Source organism: Numenius arquata, chromosome 2, assembly GCF_964106895.1.
Source record: "Numenius arquata chromosome 2, bNumArq3.hap1.1, whole genome shotgun sequence".
NCBI lineage: Eukaryota > Metazoa > Chordata > Aves > Charadriiformes > Scolopacidae > Numenius > Numenius arquata.
Window position 1 is genome coordinate 31,726,777 of NC_133577.1, and position 22,490 is coordinate 31,749,266.

Consider the following 22,490-nt stretch of genomic DNA (forward strand, 5'->3'; position numbering starts at 1 on the left):
TCCTGCTCCCTTGGGGGATCTCTTCATTATAATTGTTTCTTTCACAGGATAGTATTGTGATACAAGCATTTGTTGAAAACACTAGCTTTATTTACAGTTATTACCTCTGAAGCTGCTGGTATAAAGAAGCCAACAAATGTAAATTCATGTTGCCATGTATTATCAAACAATATATTAACAGTTTTCTCTCTGAAAAGTTGCATTACATTTATGTGACTGCTTGAAGTACCATGTAATGTTACTGATCAAGCAATGCCTGTATTTCTAAGTCTGATTCATAGTAAGGTTTTTCTACTCTTAACGTGAAGTGAATAAGGTATTACTCATGGATGCTGTTCATCAATCAGTTATTTTCTTCACAAGACTTTCTCTGATAGATTCTCCCTAATTGTACTACATATGCTAATTCTGGCTGTTTATGAGTCTGACTTCAGTGTTTACATTTTGCTATGTAAATAATGAATAGACTGAAATCTATCACACTAGGGATAGTAGAAGCAGAAAAGTATATATGTATGTGTGTATGTGTATCTATATTTAAAAGGTGAGGGTGGGAAGAAGTTTTGCTGAAAGAAGAACAAAAGATAAGACAAAGGTAAAAAGAAAGTAAGAGGCAGGTAATATATTGCCAATAATTGTGGCTGCGTACAAATGCCTACGTTTTGGTATGACAGATGTAAAATCAAGAGTTTTTACTAAAATATCAGAGAGAAACAAATAGTTGGCACCTCTAAAATATTGACCTGAGATTTGTTAGTGATCACAGTGTGTCAAAAGCTTATCTTCTGGTGTGATACACAGTATGATGCACTCCTGTTTTCTGAGTTGGAATGTTCAGAGGTTGTTCCTGCGCATTTTGTTTCAGAGTCTTTTTTCTTTTTTCTTTTTTTTTTGTGTTGTTTCTTTCTTTCTTTGTGCTGTTCCTGTTAAATATTAGCTGGAGTTTAGATGATAACATAGTCCAGAGAAGTTTTTCAGTATTGCTGTATTTTGTCATCTTGCAATAGTTTATTCTGAATAATGCAGCAAGGAAAGAAAGGTCCGTCAGAGCTTGAAACAGACCCAGTCCTGGTTTTAGTCGTTGCTTGAAATGTGTTTCTGCCTTTATGAACTAATCAGCTTTTTAAAAATAATCATAATCTATATCACGCAGTAATAATTTATACATATCCTGTTGTGGTGATGTGTCATCTTCTCCTGCTCCCCCTGTGAGCTTTTATCGGCCTATCTGCCATTTACAGGACTCTACTGCTGCTGTCCTACTGCAGACAGCAAAGCAATTTGTTCATCAGGTGCTCATACTCCAGCTCTTTGGTCTTCAAGGGTTTTTTTTTGTTCCCTTTGCAACTCTAGGCAGCATTAAAAGCCCCCTTGCCATAAGCTATGGAGGCAGATCTGCAATATTTAGCCTTTCAGAAGCAGATAGAGGGTTTTCTGACTGAAATTACAGCCTGGAGTTTTATTAAAAATGAAAGGAGGTAGTCTTCAAAATGTATCAGTGTCTTCCAGAAACATTTTTTGTTTGTAGCAGTCAAGTGAATTTTTCAAGCGCCATTAATAGTAATATAGGAAATTTTGAATTATGTTAGTGCTGAAGAAAGTAACTTGTGACTTTCTCTTGACAGATAAACTTCTACTGAAAGACAGATCATTTCCTATTTTAGGTAGGAAATGCTTATAGCATTTAAATCTGTACCATGTTGGTTTGTCTCCAATGACTTTCTAGGTTAAAATGTGTTACACAGTTATTTTTCCTACCTGAAAGCCCAATGCCCTGTGACTGCCTTATGGAAGGAAGTAATACAACTTTTGCACACTGACCATCCATTGCCTATGGTGAAAATGTTTTTGTCTAATTTTTTTTTGTGGGTAAAACGTCATTTTCTTTTTCTGCTGAGTGATTCAAAGGAAGAGCAGCAAACTTCTAAGTTCTAGCTCAGAAAATTCAGTAAGACACTGGTTTTCTTGTGACTTTTAGTAGATAGGATAAGTTCAAATATATGTTTTTTTTTGTCCTGAACTGAAAGTTTTAATTCTGGATATTAAAAAACTCAATGGGAGTTGAATTCAATCGGAAACAGAAAGTTGGATAGTGTTAATCTTGCTCTTTTAGAACAATATAAACACAGCACAAAGTACAATTTTTATAATAGTGTTAAAAGAACTCTTAAGGAGTTCTTTTTCTGAAGCTAAAGATGAGCAGCTTGAGGGCAAAACAGCTCAAAATTCGGATCTAGATTGTAATTTCTTTGGACGTAGCCTCTAACTTTTTCCACTTTCAAATCCATGGTTCTGTAAGGAAAATATTTAACAGCATTTTAAAATTTCCTGCAACTTTTTCTGTCATTTTTTTTCTTCCCTCCTTTCCCTGTCCCAGACATTTTTTTCAGTATGGCACTTTTAACCTTTATAGCTTAAAAGTGAAGCCTCAAAGCATTCCTTATAATAAATATTGAATAGGAGATTTATTTTTCTTACTTTTTTTCCTGCTAGTGCTACTCACTTCAGTGGTTAACAGTTATCTTCTACAGAAAACATAGCTTCATAGCTGTATTTTAAATCAGCAAATTGTAGAGGATGAAGCAATAGTATATGTGTTAACCATGTAGAGGGGGAATGCCTCTTTATCTTTTCCGGGGCTGCATGTGAAGGAGGTGCATTCATTGCCTGTTTGATTCTAAAGACTGGAAGGAAATAGTGTGCAGAACACAACAAAATTTTCAGAGACCTTGTTTCAAAAGAGCTTGAAGGTCTCTTAGTATGTTTTATTCCAAAACCTAAAGGAACAAGGAAATGAACACTTGTTTTTATTGACTGTGTATTTACTACTTTTACCCTATTCAACATATAAATGAATATCAAACTTTCCAAAACAAATCCATACAATTAAACTTGTTATGATTTCCCAACCTGAAACACTGAATGGTATTTCTGGTATTTCTCTTGGGGCATCTGACGATTGGTGGTGTGCTATATATATTGAAAAACAAAAATGAAGAAGTTCTTGCTGTTTCTGAGGCTAGTTTTGATGTATGTGAATTGAAAAAAATAACTATTCAGTGTCTGATTTTGTTTTGACTTCTCTTCTGTAATTTCTGGTTTCACTAAAAAGAAAAGAAACACTCCCCAAACCTGTAACCTAATCACATCTTAAGCATAGCCTGACTATTGAGTATTTTCTCACTCTTACTTTTTGTTTGTGAATTCTAGCATTATATGCAAATCCATTTTTTTTTCCAAATACAAATGCTTTATTATTATTTATTTTGAATTTGAGCAAGATTAGGTATAACAGTAGGAATATTACAGTGGGTGTATATAAGCATCTGATTTTACATCATGGATCACAAAACTACTGGACTTGGTCTAAACAGTGCTTTAAAAAAAAAAAAAGACAGCACCCGCCCCCTCACCCCCACATTCACATAAAGGAAGAACAGGATGGATGGATATGGACTTATGTCTAAGGAAATAAAGAAATAAATTAAACTACGTAGGTCACCATGGTAAGTGGGACACTAGCAGCAGTCCCTCTGTTGCTTTTCAGGAAGCACAGGAGAGCAGTTTTCAGGCAGCCTTTGGGAGGTGAGCATTTGCAGGTCTGCATTGTAAGCGTGAGGGGCAGTCAGGGAGACAGAATGAATTTTTTCATGGAAAAAAAGTAGGGGATAGGCAAGGGAGATTAGCATTTGCGGGGATTAGAGCTTGGAATTGACTTTCAGATACAGAATAAGTGATAAGGTGACTGGAAGATGGTCATGGATCTGAAAAGGGGGAAAAAAAAAGTCAGTTGGTGGTGACAGATTAACCAGTGGAAAGACAGTATCCCAGCCAAAGTAATGGAATTGGTTATCAGTTGTTCCAGAGGTCTTCTGCATGGATATAACTGTGTCAAGACTTCAAGCAAGTTTGCCTTGTCAGATAGATAGATGTTAGTAATGTTAAAATAAATAAATAAATAAAGATTAGTAGAAATAATAGTGTAAATGATAAAGTAATGAAGATGAGTCTTTGAAAGACTGAAGCGCATCTGTCAAATCACAGTGCAGAGATGATTGGTTATTCTGTATATTCTGTATGTATGATATCTTTCCTTTCAGAAGCTTTGAAGCATTGTTTATCATGGGAGAATAATTAGAACATGTATGTCTGTGTGATTGTTTTGTGTGTAATGACAATAATTTAGTGTACAGTGATTGTTAGTGCATTAGGTTCTTGAGTTATTTGAAAGTTTAATGGTAACCTTAGAAATGTATTCAAATAATATTTGCTGACCCATAGTTACTGGCTAGTAATGACAGCTAGTAAATGTTGTCTTGTTTGACAAGAACTCTTTAGACCAATCCTTGTTCCTTAACCCTCCTGAAGGCTCTATTCAGTTGTTTGGTGGTTGGTTTTTTTTTTTCCCCACCCCTGCTTTCTCATGCTACATCTTTTGTCACATTCTTGCCCACCAGCTGCTTGTTTGTGTGTGGCTTTTCTATTTGACTTTGTGTTTTTAGGGGTTGTATAACACTTCATCCTTTTGTTTCCGTTTGGAGGACTCTTGCAACTTTAAGTCCCTGTTCTACAGTAAAAAAAAAAAAAAAAAAAAAAAAAAAAGACAGGGTTTTTCCAGTTCAGTTATGGTCCTTAGCGTACCAAGTTTTATACCAAACCAGCATGCTTAAAATGTTAATTTTTTTCTATACAGGAGGCATGCTATGTATGTGACAGGGCCTGTGTTGGCACATGACTAATTATAACACAGTAAGGTTTTAGGTCATTAAGGAATTGTAAAACAAACTAAAAGTTTGTGTAAATCTCATAAAAGTCTACACCTGTTAAATTGACCATTAAATTTTGAGGGATTGTGCCCTGCCTTCTGCAGATGACATAGATTATTTGTTACTGTAGGTGCATAAAGAAATGTCATAATGATGTTAGATGAGCTTAGTCTTGTAAATAATGAAAATTTTACCATACTTAGTTGCAGGAATGAAACAAAGTTTCATAATTCCATCTTTAAATAAATTATTATGATTCAAATTAAAAAGCATGATCGAATGAGAGACCATTTGCTGCCAAAGTATCTGAACCACCTTGGAGATCATAATGTGAACTTTTTTGATGTTCATTTCATTGTTTTATTAACAGAGGGAGTGGAAATAAATAGCTATGTCAAAACAAAAATAAACATGCTGTTTTGGAACATATGATAATGCAATATATTTTCTCTGAAAATGATGAGGATTAGATGTATCATAAGAAAATATAACAACCGTGCAATAGGCAAATATGGCATAATCTGCATCCTCTGTTAATCTGCTTCTGATCTCTGATAGTTAGATACAGCTTTAAATTTTAAAACATATGAACTAACTCTGCTTCCAAAATGTTTGTCGTTAATCACAACCATTATAAACAAACATATTTCCAAGCCTTTTCGTTCTCTGTGTGAATTATTGAATACTACATTTATTGTATTTTCCTAACAAAAGAGTGATTTTTTTTTTTAATATTTTTTTTTAAGGCTGAGGGTTTTGAATTAGTACTAGAATTAATCAGATCTTGTAGCCTTAATTAAAAATTTAATATGTTGCTAATTGCTTTTCTTGTCTATTTTGCAGGCAGAGGCTGATGTTTCTACTTGGTGTGGGCAGTTTGCAGCTCTTTGTTCAAAGCAATTGGACTGGGCCTCCTGTTCACTTAAAGCTTCAGGACTTTTTGCCACCTGCGTTGTTACAGAAATTCTGTGAGGTATACTTGGATTTTAATAAGCTGTCCTTTTATTGTAACTGCTTTTCACAAATAACCATACTACATAGATGTGTCAGAGAAGGCACATCTGTGAGGCGCAGTGCTAGAATGAATTGCCTTGGTCGTTGATTCTGCTGGCTGCTATTGGGAGCATCTTCAGCTATGTTGGTTTTATAAACAGTGTCCCAAAAGTAGTTAGTCTGTTTCTCTATTAAGAGATTTCCTGCTGGAGATGTTGCTTTTGGGTGGCGAAGATATGGGTATGATATGGGAGCATTTACTCGAAGGGCATTTGCAGTCAATAAACTTTTTATTTATTTATTTTGGGATGTGTTTTTAGCTGGATCAAAGAAAGATATTTATAAACAGCTTAGAAATTTTCCCTCCTTAGGGTAAGGCAGAAGTTGCATATATTGCACATAGCAGAATATCTGGTAGATAGTAAGAGGACAGAAGTTTTGGATGCTCCGTATCCTGTTAGGCTCATGGGTGATGCCAAGTGAATTGTAGTAGCATTAGTACAAAAATGCTAACTTAAATAGAGCTTTTGGAAGAGGAGGGAAATGTAGGAGGTGAAACTGAGGACTGTCAATTCTGTTTACTTTGGCATCTTTTAATGTAAATAACTAATCAACACCATAACTTCCTTTTAGTGAGCCACATATATTGTTTCTCATGGCAGTACCACACTCCATCTCATTTCTCTCCTGCATCTGTGGTTCAGCACAGCTTCTTGAGCATTATTTTTTCCCTTGGAATTAAAGCTGTGGTAACATACTGATTACTGCAGCGTGTCAGGGAAGAACATATCACTAGACTCTGCTAATGCTATGAGTTAGCAGAGATTTTAAAGTGTGCTACTTCTGAGGGGAAAATGAGTTCAATTTGCCTTTGTGTGTGTGCATATATATATATATATATTTATATATATATATAAATACAAACTAATGTCTTCCATTCTCCTTATTTGTTTATAGTCTTTAGGATTGTAGGACTTAAAAAGAACCCACAGGTTATAAGAGTATTTACTGAAGAACTGTAATATTCTGTGTTAGTGTGTATGTGCAGGCAGCAGTCTAACACAGAGGCTGCAGCCCGAGATGGTGGTCACCGAACTGCTGTCATTGACAGAGTTCACAGACCTGTAAAACACAGTGTTCATAATTTCTATTAACCATCCTATTTATTGTCTGTCTTAATGGAAGAATGAGATACTAACTGCCTGTTGAATAAGGGAATACATGTCTTCTGTTTAGTTTCTGTTACATTTCTGCTGTGTCAGTGAATGTAATCCATTGAACCATGTTTGCTTACACAGAGGTGGTATTCCAGAAACTAAATTGGCAAGAGATTATAAAGGAGAACAAACTTGAGCATACTTGATTTCTAATGAGTACTGCATCAGACTTTGATATTGCTGCAAGGTTTAGCTATTTATGCATTCGGGCAGAAGTTTAACTTTATATAACTGCTATCTATATTATCTTCTTCTGAAATGTTAGTGGGTGTCTTTCCAAGAGCACTAAACACTTACGTGCTAAAACATAATATTCAGTCTTAATTCAAAAGCTTTTGCATGTTTTGAATTATCTTTATGTACTTTTCTTTCCAAGGATTCTAAGTATATAAACACTCCATAAAAATGAACATATCAATGAACTGATATTTTTGTGCTTCCGTTAATCCAGCTTTCCTCTTGCATACACAGATATTCAGAAAAAGTGGGTTAAAAATATAACTCTAACTTTCTCTGTTGTTGTAATCTTCCATATTCTGTCATCAAGACTGATACAATCCCTCCTTAAATAGACCTTCCATTTTTCAGGTTTTCAGACTAAAATGATTCTTTTCCCATGTCAAGGTTAAAAAATTATGTCTTCATGTTTCTTTTAACCTGTTCTAAGTAATATCACTACCTTTCAGCCTTGCAATGTCTCATTTATTTCAGGAATATTTTCAAAACTGTTATTCTTATTTTCAGAACACTTTATTGGGTTAGTTTTAACTTTATGTTTTCAGGCTATGTAACTGCTGCCATTTCTATCCTTTGAAAGTTTCACCTCTGGGTCAGTGGCATAGTTTCATTTCTGCTTCCAGATAACTTCTGAATGCATCATTAATTTCTTATGAGTGCATTAAGACTGCATGAGACTACAATTCATTTCAGTGAATAACAAATAAAATAGCCTTTTAGATGAGTTGCTGGTAGGGGCCTCTTGGATGTTTTCCATGAACAATATTCATGAGTATGTGTACATTATTTCCCATCCCCCAAATTGATTCCAGCCTTCTCTGTAAATTACAGTTACATTCATGTAATCTATTAGGATTTCTTTTTATGTCCTGCAGAACTGGCTTGTTCCTTTCTCTTATAAGTCCACACATAAAAGTAGTTCAGTAATTTCTAAACAGCAAAAACAGCCAGTGTTTTAGTTATAAGGTGTCTTTCGGTTTTCTAAAGTAACTTTGAGACTTTACCACACCAGTTAATAGTCTGACTGATACTACCTTGAGTTTTTTAATTAGTGTATTGTGTTAAATGAAGATTTAAAGAGTACTGCATTTCAGTTGGAATTATGGATTATGGATTAATAAAAGGATTAGCAGTTCTGGCTCTGAGTTTACTGGGATTAGACTAAAACATTTTTAACGAGCTGTGTAAGTAATGGGCTCCTTGTATCTTAAAGAACTGTCACTGTCTCTTTGCATGTAAGGCAATGAAAGGTATAGACCTGTTGAACTTAGAACATATTTATTCTGCCTTGAGTTTCAGAGCTTCTGTGTATTAGCTCATACAATTGAGTTTATTATTTTCGGTGGATGAACTGGACAAAACTGGGACTAGTTAAGACCACCGATGACTCTAAGAATGTTGCGAGGACAAGCTGCTTTAATTGTTTGTTGTCTGATTTCATATTCGCAAGTAGGATATGTTTGGTAACAGTGAGAAGCTCCATCTGGAAGAAGATCCCATGTGTTAATTGATAATGCATGTAAATAACTTGTAGGAATCCTCCAAATACATATATCAACAGCTCCTGCAGGCTTATTTGTAACTACCAGGCTGATATCAAATAATGAGTTTTGGAATGCATTTGAATAATTCTTTTTCCTTATACTTGTATTACTGCTTCTTTTATGCATTATTTGATCCTTTTGCTGGAAGAGACTAAAATATCGCCACACTTCTATTGATATCAATAGCCATTTTCATAACTCATATGAAAAACACCAACATCTTATGTAGTACTACTGTCACAAATCCAATATGATTCCTTAGCCTCGTTATTTCAATCTATTGGGAATTTCTTTTTTCAGACCCAGGTGCTTGGCTTCTATTAGTATAAACTAGCCAGAGAGAAGAAAATTGAATTTTGGGCTGACTAATATGCTGTTTGAATACCAGTGACCAGCAACATACAGGCTTTGAAGATTTTGCAACTTTCTCCCTCTTGTGGGGAATATAAGGATGGATGATGAAGGCTGAATATGGAGGTAGAGTCTTGTAAGCAGAGATAATCTGCTAAAGTAGCCTACAGTCTTGCCATGCAGCTACTTGGAAAATAATACCTTAAAAATGGAGCAAAGTCACCCTCATAGGGAGTATGAACAAGAGCATTCATAACTAAGTACTTCTACATGTAGCGTGCTCAGGGAAGACTTGCTTATGCTACCTCACCTTTATCATCTTCAGTCTGCAACTCAGCTCTGCATGGCTTCCCTGTTGCTGGTTTGGATTGTGAAACTGGAAACAGCCTCCACTGTAATTTAGCTCCTTTGCAGAAAGTTGAAGAGAGAAGCTGTTACAAACAAAACCGATTTTTCCATGCCCTAAAGTCCAGAGTAAAGAATGAATTCTGTTCCAAAGGACCAAATCTTTGGCTGGCAACCTTGGTACATCTTCCATTATTCTGGAAGATATACCACCTTAGCTTTGCTAAATGACAAATTGTTGTTCAGTTGCCTTTGTACTGTTTAAAATCTGGGAAGCCCCAGTATATAAGGCTTAGTAGCCACATATGGACAGATTCCCTATTTGATAGTTTGTTTGTTCCTCCCCCATCCATTTTTTAATCAAGTCTTCCCAAGCCTTTAGTTTGGCTTTTTCTACCTCTCTGTATGTCTGCACTTAGATTTTTAAGATTTAGGGGAAGGATTCCTGAGACTGAGAAAGACCTGATGACATGTTAGGAAGACCAGTTCGGAGCAATTCCTGACACAAAAGTAAAAGCATAACAAATGCTCATTTTGCCTCTAGTCACTATCATTAGGAAGAAAAGAATATGAAGCTCCTAAACTAAAATTCTCATACTCTGTTCTCGTAGCTATTGAACATGAATGGCAGAAGCTTTTCTTCTGGTTATTATCATCATCACTCAGGTGGTAACAGTTGTGCCAGGAAATACTTTTGAAATACTGTGAAAACTGAAATAGAGTACTGTCCAGCTTGCAGTTGATTTAGTGCTTTAGTAGTAGTTACTTAACAGTAGCCATTAAGTTACTGTTTGGAAGTTGAATACATAACCAGCTGTGTTTCAGAGATTAAAAAATATTTATTTAGAGTGAACTGAGCTTCATTTGTCTGTATTTACTCCAGAGGTGGTCAAATGGAACCACCTACATGTCCAACAGAAACTGGATGATTACCTCAGGATTTCTCAGCTTATGTTCATAAAGTAATCTTTAAGATTTTTCCTGGCAAGGCTGGTGAAGAATAGAAAGACTCCACAGTCTAACCCAGATCAGGAACATTGTGTTAGCAAGTCTTGGCTTGTGGCTGTTTTGAGATATGTGAAGTTTTTGAGCTATATAAGATAGGTTCGACGCTTTGAATATTTCAGTGTTTAAACACAAGAAGACAAGCTCAAAACTTCTTTTTACTTTTAGCCAATGTTTTAGGGATTTTTGTGTGTCCTGGGTTGAGTGACAGAGGACTAACTTTTCTTCTAATGCTGTGGAAAACTGCACTTTTAGAAGACTCTAGTGTCTGAATTTGGGAAAATATTTACTTTATAGTCAGCTAGACTCTGTGGGATTCAAGGTCTCAGTGTTTTCGAGCCTTGCCAGGTGCAGGGACGAGGAGGAGCAAGGCCTGGGCATTTGACTCAGGCTGGCCAACAGGATTATTTTACACCATGAACGTCACATTCAATATAAATTAGAAATTTTTGCTGCGTAGTTCTCTATCCCTTGATGACAGTGATCCAGAGAACTTCTTTCCCCGGTGCCGGACCCCTGAGCCCTTCCCTTCCTGAAGCTGCAGCGTTCTCAGTGTCCAACATTGCTGTCCACTGCTACGAGTACACAGCTTCCTGCTGTAGAATTGGCTGAGTATAATTCTTCTATATCTTATATCAGTATTGGGATTAGTACTGGTTCTTTAGTATTATTGTTAATTATGTAGTCTTATCCTATTAAATCTATTTATATTTCAGCCCTTATGTTTCTTTGTGTTCCCTGATTTCCCTTTCCGGGTGGGGAGGGGTCATCGGGTGATAGAATAATTGTCTAAACAACAATAAATTGTTACGGGTTTTCTCAAATCATAACATTGTGGACTTGATTCCTAACTTTTCAGCCCTTAAAGCTGTGAAGCTTAGATGTCTACCTCTTATATGAGCTGTTCTCTGTTCTTAAAGACTACCTTAGGGCAGTAAATTCTGTTGTTAGAATCTGCAGTGATAATGGGATCTTAGAGCAGAAGCTAGAAGAATGAATGTTGGTTTTGGCTTTCTCAGCTAAAAGAAAAGGATGCCTGCTTTCCTGTATAGGATTTGCTTCATGGAAAAGAGTATGGATTTGTTAAAATAGAATATAGCAGTTCTTTGGCTCTGAGACTTGTTGGCTTATTGTCATGGCTGTTGAGATACCATTCCTCCCTTGTTACATTGCTTGTAATGTTACATTAGCTGGACTGAGCTCTCCAGTGAAAGGACTTTCAAGTTCACGTCATGAATTTGAGATTAATTGCCTGCTACAGTGCTTGAACAAGTGTAGTTTACTATAGCATAGCAAGGCTGTTTTAGAAAATGGTTCTATAACAAAGCTTATAGTTCTTTACTTTCCCACTGAGTATTTTAAGTGTGGTCTACTTTGATTATGGAAAGAATCAAAAAGGTGCAGACGGGGGGAAAAATGTTTATGTTAAACTGAAAATTACATTGTGCCCTATTATGTGTGAGTGTGCGTGCATGTGTATTTTAAAAATGAAGATTCATCTCAAAATAGAGATGTTGGTAAGGCTGTTGCTTTCTGAATCGCTAGAGGTGGGAGGGATCTGGTATACTTCCACTTGGCAATTTCTTTCCTTTATTCTCAAGTGGTTTGTCAGACTACTATAAACTTTGTTTTCTACGGTGGGATTGAAACGACTGCAGTGATGTCATGCAAGAATTCCACTTTGAGTAAATAATTTAAAGTCCTGAGTCATAGTCTACAAAGTAAAAGTATTTTCAATGTTAATGCAAGATAAATAACTAACAAACCTAAGCAAATCAGAAAAAAGCCTGAAGTTTATTCCCCTAGTTCACTTTTGAATAGCAGACTAATGTGGTTTAACAACTTTTGTCTTCAATGTAACCTGTTAGTAAAGGCATTGAAAAGAGTTTCAATAACTTGGGAATTAAATTAGTCCTTTAGTCTAAAAAGCTGAAATGTGATTCAAATTACTTCTATCCTGGTTGTGTAGACTGAATAAGAATCTTTCTAAGGCAAATTACTTCAGTGCAAGCTGTCGCTTAACCTTCTTCTCTTTCTTTTCCATTCCCTTTTCTTGCCCTTTTCGTACCAACTGAAAACAAAAGCTCTACTTCTTTTGGTTTGTGAAGGTAACCTGCCATATGAGAACCAGGAATAAACTGATGAACTGACATCTCCCTGAGCCTGAAGATAAACTGCTTGAATGCTTTCATTGTATTGAAAGGGAGAGAAGAATAGGTAACTGTCAGATGACAGTCACCACTGAAAGACAGATTCCCTGGAGAGCTACCTGAAGCCCATTAAGTTAAGGAAAAGAATTACTGTAGGGATCATCATACAGGAGGGCATCCAAACCAGGGAGAGGTTTTCATTTATTGGACAAAGGGAAGAATGGCTCTAATATTGCTGCCCTCATGCCACTCCAACAGAAAACTCCCTCTGGGGAAAGAAGAAAACATGCATTGAAATCACTGGAGGAATATCTAGTGTATTTGAGAGCTGTAGGATTAATTTAACTAATAAATTATTTTATTTCTGTGATTAGAAATTGAATGGCATGGATTTACCAGAAGTTTTTCCCCTTAGATCATGGGAAGGATTATATTACCGGAATGTGTTTGGGGATAGTGTTGACGGGACACAGGCATTTCAGGTGGGAGGAAATCAGAGTCTTTCAGATCATGTTGATATAGTGTATCAGGACAGCAAGAAACAAGGCAGAATTCACCATGACTTGGTAAAATGTTGAGATTCCAAGAGATGTTGATTTATTATGTTTTTCAATGTTTTGAGCAGACTTTTTCCTTAAATACATGAATAGTTATTTTTTTTAATTCTGCATTACATGATTTGTTTATAAACTTACCTAAGTTTCCTGAAAGTTGTCGTCTTTTTTTTTTTTTTCATTCTTCTTTCAGCCAAAAATGCTGCATGCAGCTATACTGAAGATGCTGGTTCTAGACGGTGAAGCAGTCTATACCTTAACTTCTTATCCTATTTTGCTGCTTATAGCCAGGATAATCCTTGTGAATTCAAGACACAAACTTGCATCCCTTAAGGTGAGAAACATGTGACTAATGATTATGACTGCCAGCTACTCATTAGTTGGCGCTCTCATTCTTTTCTTCATATCTCATTGAATCGGTATCACTTCCTTTTTTTGTAGCTCTGAGGTTTTTCCCTCTGAGAAACAATTCAGACAAAGTGATTACAATTAAACACAAGTATCTTTTTCTTAAAGATAAGCTATTTTCTTACTGTCTTCCTCAAAAAGAAGAAAGATGCCCTCGTTACCTGGAAAAAAATAGAAAATTTGATAGGAAGGAACTTTTTTAAAAGACATATACTTTGTGACATTATTTGAGGGAGGTGAGGAGGAATGCCCTATAATGCAGCATACATATACTGTGTCCTTTTTAACAAGCTTTGGGATAGCATTAACCATTACTGTATGAATCCGAAGCCATGAGTTCTGTATGCCTCTCTGTTTGTCATTGTCATCTGCTTCTTCTGCAGGCATTCATGTGGAGGCTACATTAATTCTCCGTTGTGCTTGTACATTGAAAACAAGAATATAAGAGGAAACTCTTCTTGAGAGGGTTTTTGTCTCTGCCTCCTTTGTAGTTTAGCAGCAGGCTGGCTGGTAGCAGGACTCGCTAGAACTGGGGGACGTTTAAGAGCAGCAACTTCTCTTTATTGCATTCCAGTTGAGCAGAATTTGGCTGGAGATCAAAATGCCACATGGTCCCTCTTTATGCTTGGCTGACAACATCTATTCCCAGCTGGGTCTTTGTATGAGTGATGAATTAAACTTTGTGGGAGATGTTGGCTGTACTGCATTTCTGGAAGCCAAGCTCTTCCATCATTTTCCCTGTTATGTACACATGAGTGCTGTTGAATTTCAGCAATTGGGTCAGTCAGGGAAGCAGAAAATGTACCTGGTATAGAGAATTCCCTTGCTGCCTCCCCTCATACTGACATAATTGGGTGCCACTGTCTACACAGTGGAGGTTCAGTTACTTGTGCCTACCTCAAGTTTGGATAGTAGTTCAAAGGCAACAACTGAAGAAAGCTACTTTCATCAACAGATCAATATAGCAATTAAAGCTTGCTATTCTGTCTTGTTTCAGCTTGATTTAAATACTTTTGCTTCTATAAGATTAGTGCAAATAAATTTAAAACAGGGTAAAATATTCCAAAATATATTATCTAAAGCATTAATAAAGCCCTGTTTTATTCAAAAATGCTATTGTACATGGATAATTAAATGCTTAAAAATTGTCCAAAAATTCCTAACTTGGCTCCCAAAAATCTTACGTTGCTGATAGGATATTCTACAGAGCTCAGCTGCTGTACCTGAAACTTTCTAAATATGCTTTCTCTGATTGTAACATTTCTGAGTGGCAAGCATCAGGCCTCAAGAAATTGTATTGTTAAGCTGGTTACTCAGTTGTGTGGGAAAGTTAATCCTTCATTATATAAAGCTAAACTGAAGTAATTTGAAACTTCATATTTAAATTGCCTTTAGGTTTCTAAATAAATGACGAAATGTTGGGATTTGACCTTTTTCACGAAGTCTGTTGTTTGTGTGCTTTTACTCTGTTCAGCTTGATATCAAAAGTCATCTCTCTGCTTTTTGAAACAGATGCTATTCTTTTTGATGGTTCCTTTCTAGGGACATTACAGTCAACTACATGTGATTGGTTTAGATGTTTGTGCTTGAATACTGTACAGCCCTTAGGTCAGTCTGATGTAAGCACACCTGTATAAAAAGTTCAGAAGATAGGTGCCTTTTAGAAGCAAACATCTGTTTTGTAGAAAATGACAGGCGTGCTAACAGTAGCAAAGTAACTGGTAGTCATCAGAGCCTGTGTAGAGGTATGCCCTACATTCACAGATGATGCTCTTAATATTCTATTCTTAAAATTATACTTATGTTATCAGTTAGCTTTTTCATGCATTTCCACCTGGTGCAGCTAGAGAGGGACAAAATATGCTGAGGAACTTAACGTTTTGCGTACGCAGCTTTTCTATTTCCTGAGCTGTGATTTGGCTCTACTAAAGAACAATTACTTAGTATTTGCCCTTCTGAAATTCCACCTACAAACATTAATACTTGAATTGTGATTGTAAGGTGTTCTCATGAGCAGTTCTGGTCCTCTTCCACCTGTCTTGATCTCCTTTCTACCCCTATCTGAGGAAATAAAAAAAAAGGTTAAACAGAACAGGAAAAAAAAAATGCGTAAAAGGTCAACACTGGATGACCAGAAATACTGAATGGCTTCCATACTCTTCAGGCTGGAAAGATTACTGAAGAATGAGATCATGGCTGTCTATTAAAATCATAAATGTGACATGAAGATAAGCAGTTTTGGTCTTTGTCTGTACAAGAATTAGGAGATATGAAATCAAAGGTGCAAGTGGCTGCTCCAAAATAAGCGTGCACAACAGGTATTTCTTTTATCTTCTCTTTGCAGAGTTTCTTACCAGATTGTGGTCCTAAAGATTTGCAGGGTTCAAAGAGTAGCTAGATAAATTAACAGAGGAAAAGCCCATCAAACTCCTAGAGCACTGTAGAGCTGTTGAATATGTTAATCTTTATGTTAGGTTAGTGCTCACTTTTATATAAAACAGCTATTTTGGATTGTTTATATCTTTCAGAATTTAGAATTGGTTACAAAATCTATATTTTAAAGCCATTTATCTTTTTTCTTTTTTAAAAAGGATCTATACTTGTTACTAATTTGAAGTATCCGTATTTTCTTTCAGACGTTATCTTGGTGGACTCTAAGATGTGTGAATATTCACCAGCAGTTGTTAGAAGAGAGATCACTTGAGCTTTTTACTCTTGCCCAGACCTGTATAAAACAAGGTATGTTTCTAATTACTTGGTTTATTGGCCCACAACATCAGTTATAAGATATCATGAGGGATGGGAATTCAAAGACACAGCTCTCACAACAAGATGCTTAGCAGATGCTTATGTAACTACACAGAGTAGAGAGGGAACAGAATTCACTTAAATTGACACGGACTTGTATGGCACATGCTATTTTCCAACATCTAAGATGAAAAAGAGAATATGTGATTGTAAACAAAATTTTTCTTCCCCCATGCTTAGCACTGTTAACTTATCACACTTGAAGCCATCCTGTGCAATTTTCATTCTTATTTAACTGAGCTTATTTGAGTTTGGAAAGGGAATGTCCTTGTTCTTCTGTATCTTCATGGGGAGAAACTTCTTTTTTCCTTTTTTTTCTCTATCCCCACCTAAGTTTTGATATTTGTTACTTCTCTGCATTGTATGTAGATAAAATAGACAACATTAAAACTAAATTACGTAATATATATATTGATGTTTACAAAAGCATAATGTAGAAAGTTAAAATGTCAAGTGTAATTATATCACTTAAGTTTTTTTATAAGAGGAATAAACTCTTATGTAGACTGTTTATATCATTTGCTACAATGACTGATAAAGCTGGGAAAAGGAGGCAAACCCCTCACCAGTTTAGTTAGCTAAGGATTCTTCATTTAATTTCACAAACCTGAAATTTCCAACCAATTACATGTAAGACATTTTCTATTGCATTTAGAGATGAGTTGTCATGTATGTTTTATTTTGACAAAGGCAGCAATCTTAAATGCCAAAGCTTCAAGTCTTCCCTCTCCTGCCACACCTTAATGGAACATTTTTGATCTGAACCGCTGGAATCAGACCATGCAAATTATATGCAAAATATGAAGTGGGTTTGAAGAACTTCCAAAAATGCACTTAACAAAGATGTTAGTGCAATAATGAAGTTGAGCAGGGGATTTTATTGGGTCCTCTGCAGTGAGGAAACAACTGACTTATGCTCTTACTGGACGCTAAAAGTACTGGAGTGGAAGGGTTTTGTTGGAACTGATGTAAAGTATGAATTTTGTACTTTTTCTTTTTTATACTTTATTAGAGAATTTTAAACTAACTTTTAGAGTTATCTTGCACAAATATGGTAATCTTAAGATTAAATTCTGCTTATTCTTTAGCCTGTAAGTTTAAAATTTCTCGTTCTTGGAAAGTTTGAATTGTTGCTGATTCGATGCATGTATTAGAAATTAATTGACAGGCGTAATTTAAGCACATCATGATAAATCTGTTGGCATGTTAATTTATAGGCTAAGGACTGGGGATGAGGGTTGGACTTAACAGGTGCAAAGAATGACATCTAAGTTGCAATTTTAATTCCTAAATTAAATTATAGCAAATTGAGTTTTACTTCAAAAATGAATGTTGTCATTGTAGTGGTTAATCTTACAAGTTTAGCCTGTTTAAATACTTGTACTGAAAATAAAGATTCCTTAAATGTGACTTCCAAGATATATTGTAAAAGCTGATCTCACACCTACTTCTCATAGCCATTTTAAAAACAGAGTTGCATAGTGGTGGTTAACTGTTCCAGAGAGGGTTATTTTGTTTAGTTTGACAGTTAGGGGTAAGCTTTTTGAGGCAAAATTGTTGTTGCTTAGTTTTAATGTAGTAAGGCATGGATATTTGTGTGTCAGGCTGTACAGTACTTCTAGAATGTATATTTTCTAAATATTTACCTAAAAATATTTTATATTTTGACACTTTATATTATGAAATAAGTGGTGCTGGTGTGCTTCATTCAGATAGGGAAGGTTAGGGAGATATGACTGTAATTATGTTTATTTTACAGCTTAGAATCTGTAAATAGTCTTCTGCTCATGACTAGGTAATTTTTTTTGTTGTTCTGACTATGTGTTCCATAGATGCCCAGCATCAAAGGTATATAGATGCCAGTGGTTCTGCAGTTCTATTAAAGTATTGCAATTCTTGTTTGACAGAATCGTTTTATCTTATTAACTTCGGAGAATGCAGAGCACATGAAAGCACTTTTGGGTTCTCTGAAGTAGATAAAATCTGTAGCACGTTTACATGACTGTTACTTTTTCCTCTTGGAAATACCTAAAAGCTTGGAACAAAACTGAAAGAGAAGTAATCATAAAATTAATTAGATGATACTGGTTAGAGATACAGTATTTTGTGCAGCCTTGATCTGTGTAGAGGATGGTGCTGCATATGCACAGATACTAAGTACTAAAATGTGTATTTTCAGTGTCCTGTTTTGAAACTCCTGGATATGGTTTTTGGAGAAGATGTTGTAAAGTACACTTGAATCTTTAGTGAGTCTTTCCAGATAGTTCTTACTGCATGCTGCCTCTAGCAGTTTATTTACTTTCTAATTAAAGCCATCTGGTATTTCAAACTAGTACCTTCATATTCCATAAAATAAATACATAATAAACCTTTTCAGTAGTCTTTGATTAGGGCTTGAAAACCCCCCTTGTTTGTTCTGTATCAAAAACCTGACTGAAAAACTGTGTCTCAATTACTAGAGAAAGAGACTTTCAAATTCAGGAGAAATTATCTTTTCTATTTAAAATACATTGTTTTCAAGTGTAAGGTCAACATCATCACCTGACTAGAAGAGAGCTGCAGTGATTCCCTGCAGTTCCGAAACAGCTGTTGTGCAAAACCAACAGGGCTCAGTGCGGTTTCACACCCATTTGGCCCTGTGACAACCACGGCACGGGATGCCAGAGGGATGTCTTAAGTTTGGGACATCAGTGCTTCTGTGCAGCTACATCAGTACTAGTAATGATGTGAAGCTTCCTACAAAGGTCCTCAAAGTCTCAAATGCCTGAAGTTATCAAGTTTGAGGATTAGCACTAAGTAAATGGTATTTAGGTAGAGAATGGTAAGAAAGATGCTCAATGTATCACTTTAGTTTGTTATAGCAGTATATATGGCTTTAGTACAAGTAATTTTACATTCAGATCATTGAAACTTGTTAGCTATGGAAAATCAAGAAGTCGTGTATGATTATAGACTAAAATCTGTTGGTTTTTTGTTCTTTGAAATTGTATCAAAATCATTCAATTGGAAACTTGCATTGTTGTGCAGTTTCCATGCGTGTACATGCACATTCAGTATCTTGTAGGCTTTGTTGCACTGACAACAGCCTTCAGGATTTAGTGGCTGAAACTATGCTGAAGAGTCAATGCAAACCTATTTTTACATTTGTATAAAACCCTCGGTGTGGTTTTGAGTGCTTTTAATGATAACTTAGAAAAAAACCCATTTTATTTTTTCCTCATGTAAATAGGTTTATTGTCCTTTGGAAAACCATCAGAGTGGCATTGTATATGTATAGAGTGTGAAAAGCAGGTAAAGATGGCAGATGTCCCAAATCATTTACTGAAATTTTTTTTTCACTCTTTTTATGAAAAACAGTGCTTTTGTTAGGAAGGCAGATGTTCTGTGGTACTGTGGGCTTTATTCTCTTGTTTAAAAAGAGAACATGCTTAATGATAAATATGGACAAAAGCCTTAAAACCTCAGATCTTTTCTTAATCAAGAGTATACACTACGTAAATGTGAGGTTAACATTCAGCTAGTTTTCTCAGTTTTGAAGTAATGTATTTGAAATAGGTTTTGTGTTAAAAGCGGGGATTAAATCGCACAGACTTTGTTTTTAAAAAGTTGTATTCTCTTGAGGGTTTTTTTTTTTAGGGATTAAGTTGTAACCCACTGCATTCTCTATCCTACTATAATTGAAAAGCATTGAAGTAATATTTTTTAAATTACTAATTTGCTTTCATTAAACAAAATAACTAAATTCAGGCTTTGAAAAAAGTTGTTACTAGGCAGGATTTATCCATGCAAATTCTTATTTACTGAATTAAAGCAGCTGTGTAAAAATATGTTCAGACTTAGCAGCTTTTTATATTAATGGAAAGATTTTGAGGATTAACAAGTACTCCAAAAAAAAAAGGTCTACATTTTAAACAATATAATCTGTTCTGGCTAGAGTTCACTGCCAATCTCGAAATTCAAAAGTCTTAGAAAAATGTTTTAAAAATCCTTGATAATATTAGTTTTTCATATAGCAAGACCTTTCACTAATCTTAATAAAGCATGTTTGAAAAATTAGGCATCCATTAGTAACACATCTATGTTAATCTTGGGTACCAGTCTTTTTAGGTACTGTGATGCTGTGAGCTTTTAAAGACGTCTGTGTAAATATTTTCTGGCAAAATAAAGACATAAAGCCCAAAGCAAAAAAAAAAAAACCACTTCTATTTAAGACTAATTCACATTAATTGTTTTCAACTTAATGGTCTGTATTTTACTATGCAAGAATAATCTTTTGCCATTTACTGTATTTTGATAGAATTCAGATACATAAGAAATACAAATGCTTCTGTGCTAGATGAAAAAATATCATGTCTTCTTTCCTAAAGATTTCAGACTTATTTATGAAGGTATTTTCTCCCGTTCAGATGGAGAACATGATTTTTATCACTCAGCAAATCAGTAATTATAAAAAAACCCACAACTCCAAAAAAAACCCACCACAAAACAACAAAAAACCACCCCCACACAAACAAAACCCAAACAAACAAAAACCCACTAAAGAGTCCTAAGTCCTCATTCAAGGCTCAATCTGCTAGTGAAACGTTCTCATTTGAAGCCCGCAGCTTTAGTGGGGGTATTACCTCAGTATTCTGTATTCTGAGTTCCTGTGTTCTTTAGCAGGTCCAAACAATTAGAGTTGTTTATTTTCTGCAAAAGTAACATATCCCAATTCAGCTTTGCTGTAAAATATAAGTGAACAAATTTTTGTTTGTTCTAATTATAATCTTTAGATATAAAACTTGAAAAATGCTTTAGATAGTGCATGCCTTTTGTACACTGACTCTGGATTTTTAAATATGTAGAGGTGTAAAGAACAACAGGTTTGCTTTAAGCATAACAAACTTTCTCTCTTGGTATTTTAAATGTATTTGTGAAGTACCATTCTCCTGGACTGCATCCTGATAGCTTTTCTTTTTCTTAATTTGCAGTGACAGAAGCAGAAACGTTGTTCACAGGTGGTGAAAGCTGGCACTTAGCAGTTCAGTTCCATCTTGAGTGTGCCTATACGTTTTTGTATTACTATGAGTATAAAAAAGCTAAACAATGTTTCAATACGGCCAAAGACATAACAAAACTGCAGATTAATCTTACAGGTAAGTTTTACTTGTACAGCGTAAGAGGATGGTTGATTGGACCAAACTAACCTACAGCTTGTTGGGGATTTTTTTACATATCCAAGTAAAAAAGAACTGTATTTTTAAAAATCTTGACTTCTGGTGGGTAGAACTCACTTGTCTTCTAAGAATTAGCATTGCTTGGAAATGGGAAGAGACCTATGCCATCCAGTTACAATATCATACCTAATGTGGGTTTCTGAGCAGCTGTGGTGTTACAATCCTTCCTTCTCATGTTTCATATAAAATTTTACGTCTAGTTTTCTGTTACGGGACTCCTGAAACTAGTTGGTGTCATAATGAATAATTTTTTGTATGTTTGTTTATTTGGAGACACTATTAAAGAAGTCTGCATGATGATTTGATGCAGTCTTTCACCTTTTATGCCACTGGCCTAGACCTACTCCATGTAAATAGCATTTAAAAGTCACTTCTGGGACTTTTGTTATCAGAAGAAATAAGTAGAAAAGTCAAATTTCTGATGAACAGAAATATCAAGGATTCAATCACTATGGAGGCGTTATAATTATCCTTTCAGAACCTATTATTTGGAGTCAGGCAGATCAGATTGATGCGCTTGCAACTTCAGTTAAAATTACATGCATAGATATGGGACTGTTTGGTCCAGCTGGTTCTGCTAGGTAATCAAAATGACATAAAATGCACACCTTTTCTGTGTGAGAACTTTTGATTGTTCCTGAGTCGAAGTGCAAAAACGTTTATATAGGTTTTGTTCTATAGACTCATTAGTACAAAGCACTAAGGAACTGAAACTTGCAGCCTCCTTACCTATTACCCCACTGTATGTCCCAAGGCTAACTGTTCTTTTGTATTTAGATTGGAGCTGCTTTTATATCCTGAGTCAGTTTAATGTTTGTCTTGGTTTGAGTGACGCAGGACTGATTTCTCTTTCAGTATTTTTACTTTGCAGTAAAGTCTCTTCTCATGCTTGGGAA

At 35.4% G+C, this 22,490-nt stretch overlaps 1 protein-coding gene across 1 annotated transcript in view; it reads left to right on the forward strand.

Annotated features, from left to right (window-relative positions):
• The window catches only part of TTC27 (tetratricopeptide repeat domain 27), a 134,035-nt gene that overhangs the window by 3,545 nt on the left and 108,000 nt on the right, over positions 1-22,490 (forward strand). The window contains exons 3-6 of the mRNA XM_074165184.1: positions 5,610-5,739; positions 13,356-13,496; positions 16,207-16,309; positions 21,349-21,513. Coding sequence (XP_074021285.1) covers positions 5,610-5,739; positions 13,356-13,496; positions 16,207-16,309; positions 21,349-21,513 — 539 coding nt within the window. The remainder of the gene's footprint in view (positions 1-5,609; positions 5,740-13,355; positions 13,497-16,206; positions 16,310-21,348; positions 21,514-22,490) is intronic.